The sequence below is a fragment of the Solea senegalensis genome, linkage group LG11, assembly GCF_019176455.1.
Source record: "Solea senegalensis isolate Sse05_10M linkage group LG11, IFAPA_SoseM_1, whole genome shotgun sequence".
Classification (NCBI taxonomy): Eukaryota; Metazoa; Chordata; class Actinopteri; order Pleuronectiformes; family Soleidae; genus Solea; species Solea senegalensis.
In genome coordinates this window covers 16,890,449-16,914,805 of record NC_058031.1, presented here as the reverse complement: position 1 = coordinate 16,914,805, position 24,357 = coordinate 16,890,449, and the positions used below count along the sequence as shown (strand labels likewise).

At 42.1% G+C, this 24,357-nt stretch overlaps 1 protein-coding gene across 1 annotated transcript in view; it reads right to left on the bottom strand.

Annotated features, from left to right (window-relative positions):
* Positions 1-618: 618 nt before the first annotated feature.
* spen (spen family transcriptional repressor) overlaps positions 619-24,357 on the bottom strand; it is a 28,279-nt gene continuing 4,540 nt past the window's right edge. Inside the window, exons 3-15 of the mRNA XM_044038595.1 lie at positions 17,778-18,392; positions 14,339-14,496; positions 13,979-14,179; positions 13,732-13,883; positions 13,519-13,644; positions 13,295-13,408; positions 13,095-13,208; positions 12,898-12,998; positions 4,976-12,776; positions 4,487-4,831; positions 4,206-4,400; positions 2,745-2,903; positions 619-2,628 (exon numbers count right to left, since the gene is read on the bottom strand). Of these exons, the coding sequence (XP_043894530.1) occupies positions 2,497-2,628; positions 2,745-2,903; positions 4,206-4,400; positions 4,487-4,831; positions 4,976-12,776; positions 12,898-12,998; positions 13,095-13,208; positions 13,295-13,408; positions 13,519-13,644; positions 13,732-13,883; positions 13,979-14,179; positions 14,339-14,496; positions 17,778-18,392 (10,213 nt within the window). The 3' untranslated portion in view covers positions 619-2,496. The remainder of the gene's footprint in view (positions 2,629-2,744; positions 2,904-4,205; positions 4,401-4,486; positions 4,832-4,975; positions 12,777-12,897; positions 12,999-13,094; positions 13,209-13,294; positions 13,409-13,518; positions 13,645-13,731; positions 13,884-13,978; positions 14,180-14,338; positions 14,497-17,777; positions 18,393-24,357) is intronic.

Genomic DNA, 24,357 nt, shown 5'->3' with positions numbered 1-24,357 from the left:
ACAAAGCAGATCAACAAGGTAATAGATTAAAAAGAAAACATTTACTTCAAGGTCCAACTGTAAAATACAATGAATCCATCCATGTTCTTACTGATATGCTGCCTTTTAAAACACACTGTTGCACTGAGGAAATATTGTCCCTTAGAAAAGGACTTTGTGACAACATAGTAAAGCTCAAATGTTTGAAATATAGCATTCATTTGTCATTCATTTTTATGCGCTTATGAATCAAATCTTATTCCCTCTCCTAACAGACAGTGTGCTGAATACTGTACTGTGTGTAACACACTTACTCTTCATAAGGTCTTCTTCTATCACTATCATCAAATAAAGAAAATAAAAAAAGTCAATCAAGGACAAAAGCTCATGGTTGCTGAGGTACATTTTACATAGATAAAAAACACATTTTTAAAAACTTTTCTCTGAACAACAATGAGCTGAAAACATAGGCGCTCGGTCTGAGTGACACAGCTGTCGTTCAGTCATTTACTGACATCTTCTGACTGCAGCACGAACTGCAGCACGGACTCAGGAAAACACTGTAGGGAGTTTTCACTGTGGCTGCAACTCTCAGACACATGTGGCACATGCATGAAGTAAATAAATAAAACACCAAACCAGAGTGACTGACCATTTAATGATCTTCAGAAGTAAGTTAAACAACAATTTATTTTACAGTTTAAAATGTCCTCATGGAGGAACAGCAAAATACACTGAAAATGAAGATTGATCAAAGGACAGTTTTCATGTTAATCACTGTTGTTGTTGTTGTTGTGTGTGTGTGTTTTTTTTTTTGTATTTTCTTTCCATTTGTTTATCAAAAAATTATAAGTGCCTTCAACACAACCATGAGAGGATTCAGCTTGCAGTCATAGAAATATTTACACCACAAAACTGACAAGCATGGTTTTTACTTTCAACATCGGTTTCACACGCCTCGCCTCCCGTCTCTTTCAGACTGCACAAAACAAAAACAAACATAAGGACCCTGAAGAAAGACAATTATAACGGGGAAGATACACAAGAGCACAGATTAAGGACAATAGTATTTACAGCTCGGCTCAAGGAGACATTTAAGGGATGGAGGCAGATGATCAACACATCCATTAGCGGCATTATGTCAAGTTCAAGTCACATTCATTGCCTTTTATGATTTTACTTGATTTAAAAAATAAAGCATGCTACAGTAAAGACGTCATGAAGTCATGGCTTAATGACCTCAAGATGCACAGGATGATTTCCAGACAGCAGGGGGCAGTAGAGGACCACACTACAGGGACAGAAAGTCGAAATAAACATGAACATTGACAATACAATGGTTTCTTGAAAACGTGGACACAAAATGTAAAGCACTGTAGTAACAGAGTTGGGCTGATGAACAATACCAAAAAAGGAATCAAGTCTGCCCTCTGAGGCAAAATACAAAGTCACATATGAAAATAGGTTCTGAACAAATTTTGTTTTAGATACATAGTGAGTGTTTGCAAAAGATGTTTTGGCACAGAACTTTAAAAAATATGTTTTTCATGAATAGCACTCCTGGATCCTGAAAAGATCCTTTCCATCATTCCCCTCCATGCCCTCGCTTAACTAACAAACATCAAACAAACAAAACAAAACAAAACAAAACATTGAAATTTTCATGATCTTGTAAAATAATTCACTTGGTCTCTTGACATTGCTTCAGTCTTTAAATATTTATAATATTTACAGTTTCACAATTGTCCACAGTACCCTTAGGCTTAAAGAAGATGCAAACAAAAATAGACAAATTAAATATTTTTTATATAGTCCCCTGTTGAGGCATTGAGTGTAAACTGTACATCTCTTAACGTCCCCTCATGAGTTCCTGGGGCAAGGAACTCATTGGGATGGAGCCTGGAAATGAAGTAGAAGTTGGCTGATGGTGAGGGAGTAAATGCAGTTTGACTGATCAGGCTGAAGAGATTCTTGATCAATTTCCAGGCAATGGTTCCTCATATATCTTCTGCAAGCATGGCTGATTACAAGATTCATTCTATAACATGGATCATATTATACTCAAACCTGTACAGAGTTCACAACGTTTTCCCCTAACATAGTGCAATGACGTCTCACATTGTTTTTTTCTATAAAAAAAAAAAAAAATCACTTTTATGAAGGTAAAAAATATCCCATAGGAAGGTCTCAATCCATAGCTTTATGGATGCTATGAATTAGAAAAGGCATTGCACAACACCTCCAAAAATGGCATAAAATGAAATGAGTAAACAGAAATGATCAAAAATCCTCCTTTGACCCTTCATGTCCTTTCCACACAAGTATAGTTTTTTGGAATTCAACGTCTCTGGGCGATTTAAGGACTTGGTGAATTGAAGATAGAAATGGTCGAGTGCATGCGAAATAAGATTTTTTTTTTTTTTTCAATTCAAACTCAGAAAATATGAGGCAATCCCAGTTTACTGGAGTCCAAAAGGGCTGGTGTTGGCTTTGTTCAAGAAAAAAAAATGGAGGTAATTAAACAGAGGCAATGACAATCATGAGGTGAGGGGAAATGCTGGAGATGCTGTTGAGAAGATCTGGTGCCAGGCGAGAAAGGTGGCTCTCAGAGAATTCACATGGCGGGAAAATCTGCACCACATAGGCTGGCTGTGAGTCGAAACAGAGAAAATAATCTGTTATGATGCAGAATATCATTTTTTTTTTGTAATTCTGGTAAACAAAAAAAGAAGAAAGAAGAGCAGGAAAAGCTCCGGTGGCCTGACCTGATTAGAGCCAGGGTTGGGTACGTTGATGATTCCAGCTGCCTGTTTGGCTTGCAGGTAAGTGATAAAACCACTTTTCAAGGCTTGGGTTTGACTGAGGACATCTTCTTGATCTCGACCACAGGGTAGCGCCAGCAGCAAACAGTAGTCATTCTCCACCTGTCATCAGTGATCAGTCTTAATTATTAAGGTAAACATAAAACACACCCCTAAAACTAAGCTGCTGAGTAGTACTCTGTGTAAGCATTCGCTATTGGAAACTGGGCGTAAACATGTCGCTGCTAATGCAGACCTAACATTCCACAAAGCTGCAGATTCGCAAGGAAATCATTTAAAAGAATACTTCACCGATTTGCATTTAGCTTTGTATTACTGGAATAGTAATCTGGAGGCGTACAGCTGCTCATCAGCAGTTTTACCTTTAGTTTGAGCTTTACCATTCCATGACACATCAGCTGTCAATAATGCCAAAAGATAGTTTTAGTTTGTACATGCATATTCTATGAATAATAGCAGTGACTGCTAACCTCCATGACAAAGTATTGCTTTGCTAGTTAAAGGAATACTTGACTGATTTGCTTTTAGCTTTGTATAACTAGAATAGTAGTATTTTGGAAAAATTGTACTTCCCAACCTCAGTGTCCCCTGAGTTGGGAAATATCTTTTCTTTGTTACCCACCTGTGACACTTGGTCCTGTTAGCATAGCTGTTAGCAAAGATGGCGGACACTGTTTACATTCAGGGAATGAGGTCCCGTCCCCCCTAAAAAGTGCAGAATTAGCGTTGCAGTCTCAAGCCTCAGGTTGGGAAGCACACTTTTTCAAAAATACTACCCCTATTCTAGTAATACAAAGCTAAATGCAAATCGGTGAAGTATTCTTTTAACTGGCAAAGCAATACTTTGTCAGTGAGGTTAGCAGTCACTGCTATTATTCATCAAAACATTTTTGGCATTTACTGACAGCTGATGTGTCATGGAACGGTAAAGCTCAAACTAAAGGTAATGAACTGCTGATGAGCAGCTGTACGCCTCCAGATCATCAGCAAGCCAACAACTCCTGTCTGTTTGCCTCTGCCTTTCACAGGCTTATGATACATGTGGCCAAAAACAGATGAGTTGCTCACAGACTGGTGCCACACTTGCTTGACTTCTTCATTAAAATGACAATAGTTTGTTTTGCTGCCTAGAAACCTGTAACCTATAGTATTAAAAACCTTTACCATCAGCAGCTACAGGTGTCAACCAGGAATGAAATCTTAGCCATTTAAATTTTAGGACCTAATGCTCAAAGGCGGATTAGGCAAATTGGACACTCTAAATTGACCGTGGGTGTGGATGGTTGTTGTGTCCCTGTGTCTCTGTGATGAACTGGCGACATGTCCAGGGTGTGACCCCTGGATAAAGCAGTAGAAGATGAGTGAGTGAGTGAGTGAATGCTCAAAGGCAATTAATGCACTCACAGTCATTCTGCGTGCCACACTGTCCAACTGGGAAGCCTCAAGTCTCATTCTCTGGACAATACGGAGGAGAGGACCCCCCTCTGGCGGTGGCAGAGAGCGCTGGGCCAGCATGGTGTTGCCAGACACAAAGTGCAACTGTACAGCAGCCTGGTCGTTTTTCAGTGCCAACAGGCCTTGCCATACAATAGGATATTTCTGGAAAGACAAAAAAAATATGATTGATATAATTAATGTCTTTAAAAATGTGAATGCTGACACTGCTGGTCTGTTTGTCCTCCTACCGTCAAGAGTTGCACCGTGTCAACAGAACGGTGTCCTGAATGTTCCAGCTTAGCGTTAGGCCGTGACTGCAGTGAACTTGATGGAGGTACTGCTGGCTGAGGTGTTGATAGAAAGGCTGGTGGACCTTTCTGTAGAGACAGATCTGCCTTGTGAGTAAGACTCATGGGGGAAGTCATGGGAGACTGGTACGAAGGTGAGACTGTATCCCCTTGTATTCTAGAAATGTGGGAGATGTCAGTCGAGGTAGCATGGTGAAGGTGAGAATTCTCGGGTTTCAAATCACTTCCTCCTCCATGTGCCTGAGACATTTTGCCCCTGTGACCCAGGTCAGGCTCTGGAAGGACCTGAATTAAAAAAAAAAGTACATAACAAATTAAGAGAGCTATATTTTGTATGAATATTACTAATGATGCTAGTAAAATGAATGCTAATATACAATAGTTGCACAAAGGTAGATAATAAAAGACAGCAAAAGTATATCAAGTGACCTGTGATGGTGCAATCCCCTTGTTAGCAAGACTGTGTCCCTGTGAAGGATGTCCTGGAAATTGAGATGGGAAGCCTCGCATGTCCCGATACACTGGAAAGGAGCCGGCACCTCCTGGATGCATCAGCTGAACTCCATGAGGCAGAGGAGACCCCATGACTGGACTAGAAGAATGGACTCCCCGGATTCTACTTTCATTGGCAGGTGGATGTATCAGCTTTCCTTCTAGTGGTTTGAGTGACTCTTTTGTGGAAAGTTCAATTGCCTTCCCGACAATAGGACTCTTAGAAGGTCCAGAGATGTTGCCTGTAGATATTCCAGACTCTGATGAGCGTGACTGTCTTGCATCTACACTGGCCTGCTCTCCCAGTTGCTGGTGCATGAGGATGCGCTGGTGCATATCTCTGTACTGGTCCATTCGTATGCTTGAGTGTAGCCCTCTGTGATCACTGTGAATCATCATTACATCGGACTGATGTTGGGGCACAGATGGTCTAAGGGTTTGATTAAAGTGTCGGCCGTCTTCTTCTGTTACACCACTGCAGCTACTACCTGACAATGACCGTTGTGGACTTGAATGAGACTGTAATACCATTTCACGGATAACATTAGGCTGCGGTGTGTTTGAGCGCTGTGCAGGTCCTGTGTGTGGGGAGGAAAGCGTGTCTCCTCTCCTTCCATAGTTCATTCCAGAAATTGGAGGGGTGTTCATCCTGGCTTCATGACTCATTGACTGTGTGACACTGTGAGGTTGAATTATAACAGAGGACTGTTCTGAGTGTGGATGGTGCATGCTAGAATGATATGTAGATATTGGTTGCATGCCATGACCCAGAACAACAGAAGTTCCAATAGGAGAACCACTCGGAGGACAGGCTTTGGCAAAAGGGGAAGGAGAGTGAACAGCTGTTCGAGGAGACTGGGGTTCTTGCTTAAGATGCAGAGCTGACCGGTCAGATTGGACACCTGGGCTGGGGCTCATGCGAGTTCCAGACAGCGATGGATGATGTGGACTCATTACTGGACTGAGGTTAGACTGCTGAACAGCTTTGCCAATATCCATTTTTTTTGGTAGAGGTTCTGTCCCCAGTCCTCTCTTGCTGTGTTGCTGTTGTATCACTGCTTGGTTGTACATTAAAACTTGAGGAGAACTAACTGGCTGCTGGAACATTTTCACCACACCACCCTGGGTTGATGTGTGGTATGGAGATTCAGATTTGTCATAGCCAAAACTCTCCTGTTTAGCACTAGAAATAACAGGCTGAGCATTGTAGGACTTGCCAGTCAAGAGGACTCCTGTGTGCCCATATGCTGATGCAATTGGAGCTACTTTTGGAGTAGGAGACTGGGATGATGTGATGACTGGCTCTTGTTTTATCTGAGATTTGGACACAGATTGCTGAAACTCTATATCGCCAGCACTAGCTTGAGGGATTTGACTAATTTTGGCTCTCATCCTGTGGGGCCCCTCAGTTTTCTGACCTGAATAACTCAGAACAACAACACCCTCTGATGTATTCATCCTTAGGCCTGGACTGGAGCCTGTATTGTAGGGTGTGGGCTCAACAACAGAGCGCCCTCTGGTTCCATCCTCTACTATATCCATGCCATGGTAGCGATTATTCTCATTGGAATTTGATCTAAATTTCTGCTTGGGAATAGTTAGGCCAATACTTCTGTTGCTTAGAGAAATTCGTGGGGTTTCCTCTGTATCATAGGGCATTGGAATTCGACTTATTACTGAGGTAGCAGGAGAAATTACTGTATGCTGTGTCTTCTCCGCACAGTTCTGCTGGGACTCTGTTAGAGGAGACGGTTTGCGGTGTATGGACTGGATGGGGAAAGGTGGTCTCTCTTCTGAACGTAACTGTCTTGAATTCACTGTATCAGAGCGTATTTCAGTCTCTGACATCCGTAAAGGATCTGACAGTACAGATGTCACGATCGTTGTAGGTATAGAATTGCTATTTGATGCAGACACATATTTGGGTTCCATTAAAATTTTCCTTAAAGTACTTGAACTTGGGTCAATATCTGACGCCTTGGTGTCGGGGGGCATTGGAGGATTTGTTGAAGGGTTTCCTCCAAGTGTAGTCGATGTTGGTACAGTGGAAGTAACCACTGTAACATGACATGAAGGTGCAACATAGATTCTACTTTCTTCAGATCTCTGAGGCCAATCAGGTGTAAGTGGCATTTTGGCTGGCCGCAGCAGAGGTACACTGAATTGGGATACAGCATGTGGGCGCGCAGGAGTGGGGGTAGATGGTTCTGCTGCTCGAGGATGGTTTTTACAACTAAAGAGGTTGCTTGTGCCTGAATGGAAGGCAGATTCTTTGGGTACAGGTTGTTCAACGTCTGGCTGTTCTGCCTCTTTCGGTGTGTCTACGGTTATAGCACTTGTAACATCACGACGACACGTTGCAACAGCAGTGACGACAGAGGCTGCTACAGATACCCCAGCTGCAACCGTGACTGCTTTTGAATTAATGGTTTCTGGGTCTTCTGGAATTGACTCGGGCAGCTTGACTGGAGAGGGCTCTGGTTGGGAAATTTCTTCAGTAATATCACCTTTCTTGTTAGGTCCACCTTTACGACTTCTCGACTTCTTTGGGGTCTTTGCTCTAACTTTTCCTGTTTTCTTGGGTGTTTCAAGAGGGGGGTCTTCAGTTTCTTTAGCCTCTGTTGCTTTTGGGCTGGGTGTTAGGGGACCATCATCTGAATCTGCTGCAAGGATATTGTTGATCACCATGTGTGTTTCAGGTTCCATAATCTCATTAGATGAAGATGATATCAAAGATTCAGGAGTAGGAACAATAGCAGTGTATGTAGGAGGAGCTGTGAACCCATCAGTATCTCCGCAAAGTTCTTCTGCTGTAATGGAATCAATAGCAGCTGCAAGTTCAGTTTCACTTGCAGGATTAGCTCGTTTTTCCTCCTCAACCTCAACGTCTGGCTCCACAATAACAGGAGGCAATATAGGGGGTTGATCTGGAGGTGGTTCCTTATATGGCCGAGGAGGTTGCTCAACTGTAAGTTTGGCAATATTTTCCACTGCCTGCTCTAATTCCATCTGTTGTGCTAAGAGAGTAGCTGGATCAGCAGGAGGTTCAGGTTCTAATAGAGTGTCATCCTTTTCCTCTGTATCATGCTCTTGTGATTCTTTTGTGAAGTCAATTACCTTTGTTTCCTCATTCTCTTGTACCGCTGTCTTGGTTTTTGTGATAGCAGGAGCTTCAAATGACTCACACGCATTGTCCTCCGCACGAAGTAAACCTTTTACATCATCAACGCTAACACGGATCTCAAGATTCTTTAAATTGTGTGACATATCTTCGGTGACCTGCTTGATATTTCTTTTCAACCTTGGTGTTTTTATTTTAATACTCTTTTCGGGCCGTCTTTTCTCAGAGGAGCTGGTGTCTATCTTTTCATCATCAGTAGATTTCTTTCCATCAGAATCTTTTAAATCTTTTTCCTTCCTGTGCACTGGTGGACTTGCGTTTTCTGTTAATTCAGGTAATGTTATGAACAGTTCTGGTTCAGCTTTAGGCTGGAGGTCTGAGTCATCATGACTTGCCACATCGGCTTGGTCGGCCAACACTGTAGTGCTACCAGGCTGTTTATCTATCCTGCTTCCTTTCTTATTAGCTGGAGTGGATGAAGTTATGTGTGATGATTGCATTTTCTGAGTGCGTGGTGAACGCCATCCTTCAGAAGCTTTAACCACCTCTATAACACTTGAGGTGTCTTTAACCTCTGCATCATCTTCCATCATTTTCTGCTGATCCCCTTTTGCTGGTGATGAATCCTCACCTCGTTTGATGCCTCTCTTTGGCGGACGCCCTCGTCTAGCGTTGGTGGTTGGAACTTGAACATCTTGCTGTGTTGGTTCTTTGTCAGTTCCACGTTTGCGCATGGACCGTGATGACTCAACTACCTCTTTTCCTGCTTGTTCATCTTCGTGTAATGTGGCATACACTGATCTTACATTCCTACGACGTGTCCTCCCATGAATCAAACTAGACTCAAGGTTTTGTTCAGAGTCTGAAGCATGAATTGGTGATTTGGATGTGGTTTTAGACTCAAACGATGTCTTTGGAGCTTCTGCACGAGGAGATGAGGCCCTTTTGAGTTTCTCTCGATCAATCCGTTCACTCTTGCGTGTTGCAGGTTTCTCAGTGGCAACATTTTGGGGAGGCTGTGTGCTTCGCAATACTGATAGTGGTTTTGCCCTTTTACTCTTGGGCTGTCTGCGGTTTGGTATTGGTTTCATTTCAGCCTCTAGTTCTGGCATACATGCCTCACTATCTGTCTCAGTCTTCTGAGATTCCTCAAAGTGTTTGGTTTCCTCATTTTCTATTTTAGGTTGTGTCTCGATTTCAGATATGACTTCAATCTTTGGATAGTCAGAGTAATTTAACTGTCCACTTTCTCTTTCAAACACACTCAGGGAACCACCAGGAGTAGGGGGCTTCACTCCCACAGGGGGATTATGTTCCATCGTCAAACTGTCACAAATTTTTACTTTAGGTTCATTTAACTCCAATTTGATTTCCTTTTCGGGTTCTGAAACAGTAAGTGGAGAGATTACTGTTAGCTTAGGAGCAATTAATTTGATGTCTTCCATGGGAAGAGGACGAGGTGGCGAGACATCAAGAACTGGCTCTGTTTTTTCTTCTTTGACAATTATCACAGGTTGATCAGAGGATGGAGAAATTAAATCCCTATTTTCTTGTGACATTTCTTTGGGGGAAGGAACAAAAGGTGAAACAGACAACATTAGAGGTGTGCTGTCTGATATGTCATCAACCTTTAGAACTGGTTCAGATTCCTTATCAGACGGCTCACCATCACAATTCTGTCCAGGATCTATTTTAAGCTCTGCCACTACTGAATCATTCTCATAATCAGGGTTGGGATGGTCCTTGTCCTTTTGTTGTTGAAGCTCCAAAAAACGACTGTGGAAAAGCACAGTGGGTTCTTGTGGAATGTCACCTCCCCCAGATTCAGTCGGTGGCTCAGTAGCCCCTGGCTTACCAAAAGGTCTAACAATTCGAGTCTCTAAATCTTGGTCTTTACGTTCGAGATGCTGCAAACGCCGAGAATCTTGCTCAAAGATTGAACTGTGCAGGAAGCGAGAGGCAAACAGTTCCTGGCGCTCTTGGTCTTGTGGTTTAAGTTCCTCCTTTTTATCATGCAGCTTTTCCACAGAATCAGTGCGAATCTTCTTCTTTTTCATATACCAAGAAGGAATAGGCCGAGGTGCTAACTCTACTTTGTCTTTATCTGAACAGCTGTGGGAGGCGGGAAAGCGTGAGGGAAGAAATGACCAATTATCTTCCCTGGAAGAATACAGCGTCTTGGCTCTCTCAAGGAGTGCTTTTGTATCAGGAGTTATAGTTTTGTCCAACGCAAAAGAATAAAACTTGTTCTTTTCCAAGGAGCCTGACAGTTTCAGGTCTGTCATTCTCTCATCACGTTCCCTGAGGATGTAAGACAAGGAGCTATTGGACCTGTGTTTGTTTTCTACATCATCATCTGAATCAGACTGCACTTCACCAGGTTCTAAGTCTTGTCCAGGGCGTTTGCGGATACTTTCTCGTTTTACAATGTCACTTGGAAAAGTCATTTCCATTCTTAATGTATCCGACTTGATTCTTCTTTCCCAACGATGCATAAACTCCTCATCACATCCAAGCAAGGTTGCCTTAAGTTTTGGGAGCTCAGTGTCAGAGGACTGAAAACGCCTGCCTGTCAAGCCCAAGCTGTTTTTTATTGATTCTGTGTGTGAACATTTTTCATCTGCTGTTGGGGAGGATTTTCTTTCTTTCTTATTCAGTGACACCGAATTTGGGGCGGCTTCATCAGGCTCATTTGCAAGTAAGTGCCCAGTCCCAATTGAGGATGTCATACTTTGATAAATAACTTCATTCAACTTTTGCACACTTGAAAAATTCCGCTCACTTTTTGCAGTCATAATTTCAACATCAAAATTCTCCATTTTCTTTCGTATACAGGAAGAGAGGTCGTGGGACAAGTCCTGAGTTGGTTTTCCAACATCATGTATGACATAATCCTTTTCAAAGTCATGAGTGTCATTACTTGGGGGGGTTTCGAACTTGACTTCATCAGGTTCGCCAAGCTTGGGTCGAAGCCACTGACTCTGTTCAATTGGATTTGTACAAATATCAGTCTGGTCAATGTGCACAAAGTGTTCATCTCCATCATCAGAGTCTCTGCACTTCCTTCTCCCTGGTTCATTTTCAAACAAACCTTGATTCTGTTGTTCTCTGAACTGATCCAAATCCAGACTGCTGCCATCTGATGTCTTTGTGAGACTTAAGCTGTTTTCACTTTTTGAGCCCACTAAATCCATTTTTGGACAGGCAGACTCTAATAATTGGTCTGCAGAATCTTCAGACATCTCACCTAACCTTGACTGCCGCTCCACAGAAAGGCCTCCAGAGTTGCTTTCACAGTCTTGTCCATCTTTAGGGCTGTTAACTGTGACCACCCGTATACATTTATCCTTGTGGTTCTCCTTTTTATGCATCCCTTTTATCAGAAGGTTCTTATCCATATCTGGCTCCTTGGCATTGTTCCACAATTTATGATATCCAGGTCTGCCAAAGTCATCGTCACTAGTTCTCTTTTGTCGATCAGTTTTACCAGAATCTTCAAAGCGCCTTTTCCTTGCAGCTAAACGGTCAATATCCACGGAAATACTGTTGTCAGATCCCATTTCAGATTTCCCATGTTTTCTAGATTTTATTTTAGGATCCTTGTCAATAACTTCCACTAAGCTGTGCATAATTTTGTCTCTGGGCACCTTCCCATGTTTAGAGGTGTCACCTTTTGATGGCTCTGAGCGGAATGGAGGACTCCTCTGGTCAGCTGAAGGTGATGCCAATCTAGGACTGTCATTGCCACTCCTCTGATTTAGTTTTTCTTGGACAGCATGACCAATTAATTTTCCTTCTTTTTCTTTGACACGTGTTAACTGCACAACACAAGGCAGAAGGTCTAACCTTCCTTTACTTGAGCTTTCCTTTGGAATCTTACTGGCTTTACTTCGTAGGACAGACTCAGGGCTAACATCTCTTTCAGTCTCAGGTTCAGTCTCACATACTTGGATAATAGGTGATGCAACTTTGAGCTTCTTAACCCTCTGTTTTTCACTTTTGTCCTTGTCCCCTCGATCCTTACATCCAGCCCGCTTCTCCTTATCAACCAAATTCCCTCTTTCAAAATCAAAAAGTCGATCCTTCTCAAGTTTATCAGATTTATTATACCTTTCAGAGCGAGATTTTTCAAGTTTTTCAAATCTGGGTGGAGAGATTGAACTGCAGCTACCACTCCTATCAGAAGATCGACAATGAACACGCCGGTCTGAATCACTTAGTATCCTCTCCGAGAGTGAAGGAGATGCAGTGGGGCTAGCAGGACGACGAGTGGCAATGTGAGACGGGCTTTGGCTTCGCTCGATGGTCCTTCTACCATGATCACGCCCACGATCTGTTTCAAAGCGCTCCCTTTCTCTTTCCCGTTCCCGTTGCAGATAGCTGTATTTGCGAATGTCCTGCTCATAAGGGTCAGCTCTGTATTCCCGATACTCCCGTGGATCTTCAAAGTATTGTGGATCATAGTAATCTCCCTGATATGGGTCCCATTCAGCGTAGAACTCTCGACTTCTAGCAGTGTACTTTCGACGTGGATCTTCAGTATATGTTCCTGGTGTTCGTACGTTTTCATAATATTGTCTTTCTGCTTGAAATTCGTATTGAGTTTGTCGGTCTTCCCTGAAAAGTAAAATAAAACCAAAAAAGCAAGGTATGAATTTATCATACTTCAGAATCAGTATATTTGTTTTCATATTAAGGCAGGTTTAAGGTGAAATATGATTAAGCAATCTACACAAACCTTCTTTCCGAGAGAATGTCGTAAAAGTCTCGAATATCCTGGCCAGATGACTGCATTGAACGGTAGAAAGCCATCTGACTTTCCTGATTGGCAAAGTCCACCTAAAAACAAATAAAAGAATGACAAGATGCTCTCTTTACAGCATTTCAGGCAAAGAACAAATAGTACAGAGCACTGTTAAGCAATGTCTCCCTTGCCTTGATTTTACTGCCGCCTATCTTCCAGCCCTTTGTGTCTTTGACAGCTGCTTGGGCACATTCAATGTTATTATACAAGATGAGGGCCATTCCTTTCATTCTGTCAAATACAACCTATGGAGGACAGAAAAAAAACAGCGTTACCAGATGCCAGAAATTAATCAATGGGCAATTATAAGGAAGGAAATAAGCAGACTTACCTTGACAACATGTCCGTAGCGGCAGAAATGTCGGGTAAGGAACTGCTCAGTTGTATTCGATGCTAATCCATCCAACCAAACACATGTCGTGGGCATACTCTTTCCAAAGCCCAGCTAAAAAAAATGGAAGGATAAAATAAGAGCCAACCACTCAAAAAAATGTCAACAATTGAAGCTAATTGCACTGAAGTATAGTAAGTAGTTTAAAATGAACTTATTCTAACCTTTAGTCTGTTGTTACCAAGGTACTCGCCATCCATCTTCTTTATGGCCTTGCAGACACTGGCAATGTCACAGTATTGTAGAAATGCATACTGCGGGGCTCCGTTTACTTTCTTGATGTCAATATCCTGTGGAGAAAATGAAAACACAAATATGTATGTGTGCAGCATGGAAACAATTCTCTGATTCTCAACCACTTCACAATATCAACATACCACTATTTCTCCAAAGCGCTGGAAGATGTTAAGCAGGTCATGGTATGTGGTGGTCTTCTCCAGATTTCCAATGAATAATGTCCGTGTGGCCTTTGGATGAAACTCGTCTATCCTCTCATCCAAGGGTCGAAACTCATTCTCACTTTCTGTCTCTGAAAAAGAATTTCTACGTGTGACCTCGTGCACTTTGCCAATCGTCACATTTTTCTGCTGCAGTAACATATAGTTTGAGATTGAGTGAACTTACCTGGTCCATTCCAGGCCGTGACATCAATTTGCATGCCAAAAAAAAGCTTCCCCTTTGATGCTCCAAGAGCTTTCTCTTGGTCTTCTTGCTGGCGGAAAAATACAAGCCCATAGCGGTCCTCTGAAGCTCCGTGGATTTGAACAGATGTGACTTTTCCATGTTTCTTGAATTCATGGAACAAACCATCCTTCAGGCTCGTATCTATTGTAAATAACAAACGTTTAATAAAGTGTCTGTATTAAGAAAAGGAACAAACTATCGGCAATGGCTTTTATTCATTGGTATTTCATGGTGATATACAGTAGAATTGCAATGCACCCAGTGTTCCTGCAAACACCACAGGAGCGCATGATAACTAACCTGTGGAGCGTACGGGAAGATTTTGGACCTTTATACCAAAGCTTTTACGCGGTTCATCCTTGTCAAGGGAGGATAGAGGAAGTGCTGAGGGTGCGGGAACAGCAGCAGACTGCACTGAACGTGCCGGAGAGTCATCGCTCGAACTACTGCTGGAATCACTGTGGTGAAAGAGAAACAAGAGACACAACCGTGAGGTTAGCGATTTTTTTTTTTACGTGGCTGTTATACCGATGCAATGCTTATGAACAAAGTCATTCTATGACATAATATTACTATACTGCAAACAAACTGAACCCAACTTAATATTTTCTCATAATATTTTGATATTTTTCCTTTTTTTTCCCCAAACTATTCACTCCAATTTCACTTTATCATCAAGTCCACATGTAGATTCAATGAGAAAGACACATTCAACAGTCTTTATATGGTCTCTCACCTAACGAAACATATGAGAGTATATGACATGATGGAGCTGCAGAGCTCAGAGGCAGGTTGTGGTTCGGCATGGATCTGAGGGAAGCTATAATAATACCTCCATACTTCGTAAATGGAAGAAATGTAGAGAAAAAAGACCCAACACAGGATTCTTTCTAAAGCCGTCTGCCCGAATTGAGCAATCATGGCAGAAGGGGGTTAAAGTGACCAAGAACCCATTGGTCAGTCTGGCTGAGCTCCAGAGATGCTGTGTAGATGTGGAAGAAACTTCAAGGAGAAACAACCATCGCTGCAGCACTGCAGATCTGAGTGAGTTGAGGCAGATTGACCAAACAGAAAGTGACCAAAGACACGTGAAATCACCCAACAGGCAGAGAGAAAGAGAATTCTCTGGTCTGATGAAGAAAAAACACATTGAGCTGATGAGCATCAGTGAAGCGTGGTGTCTGCACCATCATGCTGTCACGGTGTTTGGTCTGAGTAAAGGTAAAGCTTAACGGGGTAAAAACAGATTTCCTCGATGATAACCTGGACAACAGCTCTCAGGACTTGAGACTGGACAAAAGGTTCACCTCCCAACAAGACAATGTCCACGGCACACGCCCAAGATAACAGCAGCTATGTTTGGACACACACTTTTGTGGATGTCCTTGAGTCTTGAACCAAATCTAATTTGGTTCAGGTTTTTCCTTTTTTTAATACATTTGTAAAATGCATTAAATATTAAATATTATCAGGCATTAGTGGCATTCTAAATGTTTTCTGAAAGCTCTGTAATGTATATAGCGATGCATTAGCAACAAATCTCATATAATCATCATGTGTCATTCTTCCATTTGAAAACAGTGATACATTTCATCTACAGAGATGAACGCAGCCCATTTTCTCCTTTTCACTTCATCTGCATCTGGCCTTCAGCTTAAAAAGATGGATCCGTCAGTGGAAAATCCGTTTGCTGTCGCGTGCACCATTCCCAAGCCTGTCTGAGATTTCTAGGCCCTCTGCTGTTTGTTTCCCTCTCACTTTCTCCTCCTGCGCTCAGACGCTCCCGGAAGTGCTGCTGACGGAGCCTGGCCTATGGGAGTGGGCAGGCAGCCAGCACTGGCCAGAAATTTCCAGTTCCAACTGGATCTCACGGAGGGGGGGAGCCATTACCCACACAGAGAGGTAGGCAGTGAGAAAAATGAAGCAGCCGTCTATTGAAACCCCGCAGCACTACCTCACAAAGCCACATGTGTCGCTGCGTGTCGACCACAGCTGTGGACTTTGTCCAAAGGTGAGGCTGTAAAACAAAATACAAACAAGTGCACACGGTGCTAAATTTATCCCAGGGAGAAAAATAGCTATGTTTTTATGTATGTTATGCATATATTTGTTTTTCCCAAACTGGTAACTGTTGATTTGACTGCAGCACGTGTGCCAACAACCATTCAAATACTCACATCATACCTACTAAATAAAATAATAAACAAATAAATCATCATAATAATACAACAGTGCACAAAACGCCCATAAAACAACTGCCATCAGATTGTCTTGTATAAAAATGTCATTTGGTGCTAAGACCAGAAATAAAACACACTCCACAGCCATCATAATTATTTCCATGGCTTGTGGAGAGCATGTGTGTGTGTGTGTGTGTGTGTGCAACAGTAATAAAATAATTGAGATCAAATCCTGATAAGACCAAATGTGTTTCATTACAGCAGCTGCACAAGTGAATACAAACGTGTGTTTAGACAAGTTCACTGACGATCGTGACCACGTTCAGCACTTCTACGACGACACATTTACATCTGAATATGACACAACAGAGCAAACTCGTGTTCCATGACGTCATTCTTTAAGGAGGTGCCTCTGCCCATATATGGCTTGCTTTAAATTCTCAAGATTCATGCAGGCAAAGAAAGAGATGAAAGGCAGGGTGTTAGATTTCCCCCGTCATGGTGCGTCTCTCACAGCATGAACGTGCAGATACTAGCATGCAATTGGCGTTGCCTGCGGGGCGGAGCGTGGAAGTATGTTCAAATCTTGAAACCGGAAAACCAAGCCCTGTCATTGCGTACACACTTACGCGAAAATGCAATGGTTCAAAAAGCATTTAAATGTCAATTCCATGAAACATGATCAAGTCTTTGTGATATTTGCCTCCCACAAACCATTGCTTGTGCAAAGAGGAACGTTGTGCAACAAAGTGTCGAGAGTCCACTAACCAGGAATGGATATTAAACTGGTAAAGCTTGTTGATGAACTGGTGTGCTGTACAGCTGCAGAATTCCCAAGAGTCAGTATAGCATTCATATACAATACATAGGGGAAATTGCATAATTGTGTATTGTACACTGGATAGATGACAGGAACACAATGTTACCTCAGCCACAGCTTTTTAGATGGTCAGCAAGTGTTCCCATTGCAGTTTCTGTTGAGTTGAGTTGTCAGAAACATTTGTTTACAGTCTCCTGCGCAAAGTCATTTACACATATTTAGCAAATATAGAAAGGTTAATTAAAATGATCTAAGAATATACCGTGTTATTAAGAGAACAATAGCTATTAAGAATGTAGTGTGTAAATCCCAGATGACATAGGGCAAACGTTATAGAACACCCCAGACTGGACACCTGTCCATCACAGGGTCAACACACAGAGACTAACAATCCTTTACTCTCACATTCACACCTACAGTCAAGTGAGAGTCTTCAAGTGACCTCGGCGAGTAACCAGCAAACTGCGCACAGTAAAGCCCTCGGTCAAACCGGGATTCAAATCTGTGACCATCTCGCTTGGAGGCAACAGTGCAACGAGAATACACCTAAACCATAAAATGTACCTAATGAAAGAAGTTCCCATCATGCTCCACTGAGTCCTGGACTCAGACAGGAAGCAGAATGACATCATTCATGTTCTGAACTGGTTCAGTGAACACATGTAGCATTCAGTGTTCAGACTTACTCACAAAGCTCAACAACATTCACGCACATGACGGCGAGATCAGCTCCACTCACCTGCCACTTGTACTGCTGCTGGTGCTGCTGACCGAGTCTGAACTCGAGGAGCGGCTCCGAGAGCCAGACCCGCTGTGGGAGCGTGGAGGACGAGTAGCCTGACTTGCAAGTCTCTGAGGAGAGGGATTTCGAGAATGTGTCGAGTGCGGGGACCGGCTGCGACTGTGGCGGTACGAGCGCTCCCCACGCCGGCCCCTGTCCTCCCGGTAAAGATCCCTGTGAACCACACTGGCCAAAGTAAAGGGTTCCCTGGTGCGAGACTCATAGCGAGACTCGGGTGTCTCAAAGCGACACGGGCTCCTGCTGTGGGACCGGTAGAAGCCAACCCCACTGGATGATGATCCTCCACTTCCTCCCGTTGTGGCCCCTGTTGAACCACTTGCTCCTGTGTTGCCAGCAACAGCACTAACGATAGTTCCAGCGACTCCTGACGACACTGTTGTACCACTTCCACTGGAGGTGCCAGACCCGCTCCCTGCTGTGCTTAGAGTCCTCTCTCTTGCGTCGCGATAATAGTCTGTCTCGTAGTGCCGCTGGCGCTCGAAACTGCTACCAGGGCGCTCGTGGTGTCCGTAAGCGCTGTGATCATACGTCCGTTCCCGGCTTTCGGCGGTCCTGCCGAACAGGAAGAGAGGACAACCGCACATTACACTTACATTTAGGACACTCGATAAAGCTGCTAGCATAAGACAGAAGACAAAATAAAAAATGTTAAGGTGTCTCTGGTGGGATTGTCTTAATGAGATACATGGGAAGACGGGGCAATAGTTTTTTTTGGAGAGGAATCATTTTAAGTAAAAAAAAGACCCTATAAGCCTACAAACAAGAGGATTTGAAATGATTGAACCATTTGAGCTAAGGGTTTCTTTGGAGAGTAATTGAACCCGATTTTTTCTGCCACCAAACCAAACCCTGATTTCTACAAAGGACTGCTGACTTCAGGCATTTCTATTAGATTTGAGGAAATAAAATGAAGCAGATTCTGTTTGAACGTCTCATCCTCGGACGAGTTGAATGTGTGAGAAGCATTTTTTTCAACAGATTGCCAGGTTTGGGCATGTCATGCAACATGCTTTATAAAAGCAAGGTACAAGTAAGTAAGTGAGGTGTAAAAGTAGAGAAAACACAGCTCATTTAGAGTTTGACTGCAGATACAACAGGCTTGCACAAGGGCAACTTCAAATAAAATCAACTCAATGGAAAACAAAAACACTTAATAAACTGTCAAGTGATTCTCTTCATGTGTGTTCATCTGGCAACTACGACAAAAGGACACTTTTTGAGGCATTTCGTCGGTGAGGCTTTGTTGAGCAGGTTTTTTGGAGTTGACTTGTGACGAGCTTTTTGTTTGTGATGTTACACAACTTGACACCACTTGTTCTCCTGAAAAAAGGATTAAAAAAAAAAAGGGAACACAACAAAGCTTCTCAAAGCATCTTTTATGAAGACGCACGTTGTAAAAACTGTGGGCATGAGGACATTCTGTTCAGACTGATACAAAATAATCATTATTTAATATGGGTTTATAACGACTGTGACATTAAAGCACTCGTGTTACTAAACTCCACGTAACGAGCAGGACAGGACGGTAATTGCCTTTGTTTGAATTCATATCAAATTATCACCGGCAAATTGGCCACCATGTTTGAACCCACAGATTTAACACAACCAGGGTTACAAATAATATCTAAATATTTGATTCTCTGTCAGGTTAAAAGTTCGGGGGAATTCAAATATTATCTGTCAAAAATATTGAAGCTACTACAAATATTACACCTGTGTTTAATTAATACATTTTCATTAATAATTCATCCTTTTATGCAGGTAAAGACACAGCATCTTGGATGTAGGTCAGGTTGTAAGCAGTCTAATTAATAGAATAATGGTTGATGAAACCAATCAGCATCAGCCGACATCTATGTAATGTTCATATCATGAAAGTGTGACATTCTTGGTTTGAATCTGGGCAGGGATTAAAGTCCAATCTCAGGTCGTCATCGCCTCCTCAAACACTTCCTCCACATGTTCCAGTTTAAACGAAAAAGGGTGAAAGAATGTCTCAAAGACAAGGAGAATGTCTGCGATCCAACTTTCAGCTTGGTTATGATCATCGAATGCGAGAAAAAGACGCCTGAAATTCATCAGAAATCATCTTAACGGATTCCTTGAGATATTACTCACAAGCGTCCCTCGCTGATAAGTAACAGAAGGAGTCAAATCGCCGATCTGTGAAGTTCGCTTAGCCTTCATTTGTGTAAGGATGTTTTTGGGGGTTTTTTTTTTCGTGAACTGTGCTCGGCGCGCTGCTAAACTGTCTACGCCAACAAAGATCAGTGAGGACAAATCAAAGACATTTGCAACAAGAAGACATGTCTGAAACAGTTTATGTCACTGCAGAGACCTGGCAGCAGCTCTGGGTTAGTATTTTATTAATAAAAGTGCAAATGAGGGCACAATGTGTTGTGCTCTGAGTCACGAGGGAATGTTTGTAATTAGTTATTTTAACAGCACATTTTATACCGACTCTCTTTTCCGACCTGTTTGTGCTTTGCGTGTTTTCTCGACAACATCTACAACATCTATAAGGAGTTGTGGTTCAAACGTCTGGTCTCGCTGTGATTCAAAGCAAACTGAGGGTCCCAATGTGCGAGAACCAAAACAGTAAGTGAAATCAGCAGCGTGCATTTTAATCAGCGCTGTGGAAGCCGCCGACATGTGCCAGACCAGGTGCTGCTGACAAAGGGCTGCTGCCATTTCTCCCGAGATATACGACACAAGCCTCCTCCTCCGCATCACTGATGCCCTGTGCTACGCTGAGAGGTGATAAATTACCTATGAAACTAATCCTGAAAATTCACTCGGCTGACCTTTTAAGGAAAAATGTTGCATGCGTTCACGCTGACATTTTACAGCTAATCCACACTCTGCACTCATCGTGAAGCTTTAGTCTCCTTTAAAGCAAACATAAAAGGATTTTTTACCTTTCACCAACAACGACAACACATGCCATTTTAACCTGGCTAAAATAGGTCTAGATTTAATGACAGTTACTGACAGGATTTAATTGCAGGATCAATCGCTGACAAAAGAAAACTGCCTGCGACAGAAACACAAAAACTGCAGTGGATTTTAGGATAAACGGGTTTAGGAGACTGGAACTATGTCTTTGTTTCCCTATACTGAAATTACAGCAAGTCAGGTCAGGTACAAATTCTGTTTCGGCTTATTAGATGTAATCATCTGTCTGCAGGACTCATGAATAACATCTATGGCACTGCGACGTCTGCTGTGAAATTGATGGATTACCTTGACCCCTAGATGCTCTCGAAAATGCTAATTTGGTGGTGCAAGCTCACTGCTCAATAGATAGCCTTCAATTTCTCTTAAGACAAAACAGCTTCTACATTATTCATAGGGCTTAAAAAATAATTCAGTTGGACTTTTTTTGGCAAAATTTCCATCAGTGTTTCATTATTAGTCTGCTCCGGTGCATGCTAAGCACATCAATGCATTTTGGGATTACGTGAACAGCATAATTATAAGGATGCATTCCAGCAGCATGCCAAGAAGTCGTCTTATGTGGAAACTCAGTCATGTGGGAACAAAACATGTGTTTCAATTTAATTCAAAATTTCCCTGAGTGTTATGTGTGGTTTATTGTTGAAAATCCTTCCTCCATGCAAACGAAACAGGCAGCTTAGCGGTGCAGCTGTGCAGCACCCTGTTGTCTTTGCAGCTGAAGCACAAAGCATGAAGCTCGGGCAGCGCCGTGAATAAAAAGACCTCTCTCACACGCCGTGGCGCTTAACTCTGATTATTAAAATGGACTGTGGCATTTTGTTTTTCTGATAAAAATCTGGAACGCAAAATGCTTGTGTGAATCCGGTAAATTGAACACCCGGCAAATCAAGGAAATCCATCAAACGGATGCAGCAATCCTGTAAGCCCAGTGCTGGGATTAATCAGTTCTGCTCATTGATTTGTAACAGAAATTAAAATGGAAAGCCTCCAAAGTATAAATCATTAGGAAAAATCTCCGACATCTGACAAATTTCTACTGTCTCATGGTAATTATCGTTTTATTGACCAACCCTAAAGGCAGCTGCGACATCCCGAGTACCAAGAATCCAATGGTGGATGTTAAACATCTCTCTGCAGAGATATTCTCTGCCACCTACTCTGCTCCAATCTCTAAGACGGACATGTTTGGAGTCTGCACCCTGTGTCTGCTGTCACAGTATTTGAGCTACACTATCCTCCAATGGAAAGTGAAATTTTCACAGCGACTGTGAAGCTGAAACAAAGAAAACTGGTGCTGGAACTAATATTTATTTTTTAAGTATTAATGAATGAATCTACTTTTGAAATCACTCAGTTATTATTTTATAGCTTTCTGAGTTTTTTGAAAAGATGAAAAGGGGAAACAAACACCCTGCATTAATGTAAGCTTTTGTCTTTTAATTTCTTATGTTTCTAATTTTATTTTTAACAATATTTTTACTATAATTATATAATTTTCCCACATTTGTACAAATGTATGCACGTTAATGAATCCTGATATTATGGTCTGCCAATGTTGCATATCCAAAATACATTTCTTCTCTTTTTAAATCACTCAACAACTGCAAAATGAATCTATTCATCAGGAGAAAAGGGGACAGAAGCTTGAAGGTTGAGAGGAAGAGAGAGGAAAAACAAGAGGAAGAGAAAGGAAAATGATACAAGGTGAGGTAAAGATTTCTGCATTTAGACACACAGGCAGTAATAACAGCTTGTATTCCAGCTATGTTGGTTAGTGGGGGAAATGGAGAGAGACAGGGGTTCAAACTAGGGGGTTAGAGAGGACAGCTAATATACGCAGGGCAGGACATACCAACCTTTTGAGAGAGTGGTAACTTGACCTATAATTCCAAATACAATCTAGGGAGACAGAACTTTGTGAGCAGAAAAACTGGGCAAAAATGTTGAGTGGATGGGGTAAAAAAAAAACGAAGCCAAATGGTTCAAGAGAGAAAACGTAATCCTCATGTTCCGGGGCAGAGGACCGTGTTTAACAGATGAGCTGGAGCGTCTGTTGTAATGAAAATTAACAAATGGGGGAAAAAAACTTGGGTCTTGTACGGATCCAGGTCAGGAAAAAAGTCTACTTCAGTCCTTACATCCATCCAAAAGAAGTGGGATTAAAAAAAATGTATTCAAGAAAATCACAGTAATGTTTTAGTCCAGTACGATAAATGTGTGATATCCAAGTGTCCTCCTCGTTCTGCAGGTGTGATTTCCCAACAGCAATAATGGAAGTGATGGAAAGATTAAGTCTTGGATCTTTATTTGTGTAGTTCTGCACATTCCAGTTTGGCTACACTTTGCACAGCAGAAAAACAGTCCAATCCTTTTAGTAGAAGGCGGCAGCCATAACAGATTAGGAATAAAGGTGATGCATCTTAATGGTAATCCAGTTGTTGTTGATTTTTCACAGTAGCACTGTAATCATTCCCAGGATGGAGAAGATTCAGTTTTGAAGCTCTTGGACGCTCGTGTCTCCAGTATGCACTTCAAACTTGTGAATGTAGCTCATGGATGCAACTTGGTTCTCTAATTCTGTTGTATCCAAGGTTTACTTATAGTTCCACATTCAGAAAAGAAGAGATAATCCACAGTTGTTGAGGTTATCTCCCAACTGAGAGGATGACACTTTGAAGTCACAGTTTCCTTGCATTCTTTTTCCCAACTGTATGATCCAAAGATAGTCCATATCTTTTTGTCCGCAGCAGACCTCAGTCTCAGTTGTTGAAAAATAAAAATAATAACTTCCACAAAAATAAAGCAGGAAGAAAAAGAGTCCTTTGCTCACTTTTGTGTTTTGTGGACTCTGACTGACTTGGATCACCAGCAGAGGTCTCCCAGCACTCACATTGTAAAGCCCTGCTCTCAGACATCCCAAATAAAACAAAAAGGAACAAAGTAACCCATACCTTTGTCTTGACAGCGTATCCTTGAGGTGTCTTGTCTGTGTTAATCCAACAGTGGGTAATAAAAATCCTGAGTAGGTTATCCACATGACTCCAGCCCACGAGAGAGGGAACACCTCAGTGAGGTGAGCATGATAAGTGAAAACCAAATTGGACCAATCCAAACAATGGTGTCTGATACATGTAATTTGTGCTCTGGGTTGTTTTATCATAAGAGGAAAAAGGGTGATTTTAATCCATCAAGCAGGGCATGTAACTCCAGATTAGGGGAATCCCAAGGATGGCAGTTGGACCACTCTCTCTTTTTCTCTCTCTCCCTCTCTTTTCTCTCTCTCTCCAGTTTTCTCCAACAATCCCGAGAATTATATTTTTTTTACGATATCCAATCTCTGCCCCGCATTTTCCACAAATGATACATCCACCTCACAAAGACGTTTACGCTCACAAAGATAATCAACAACAGCCGTTTGGACTATTGACTATTTGTTTCAGTAATGGATACATGTAGCATAAGTAAGAACTCATCTCTTTTATGGAATATCTGGGGGTCTACCTACACGTGTGAATCCAGGAGCACTGGCCACACTCCAAGGACTTCAGAGGGGATCCCT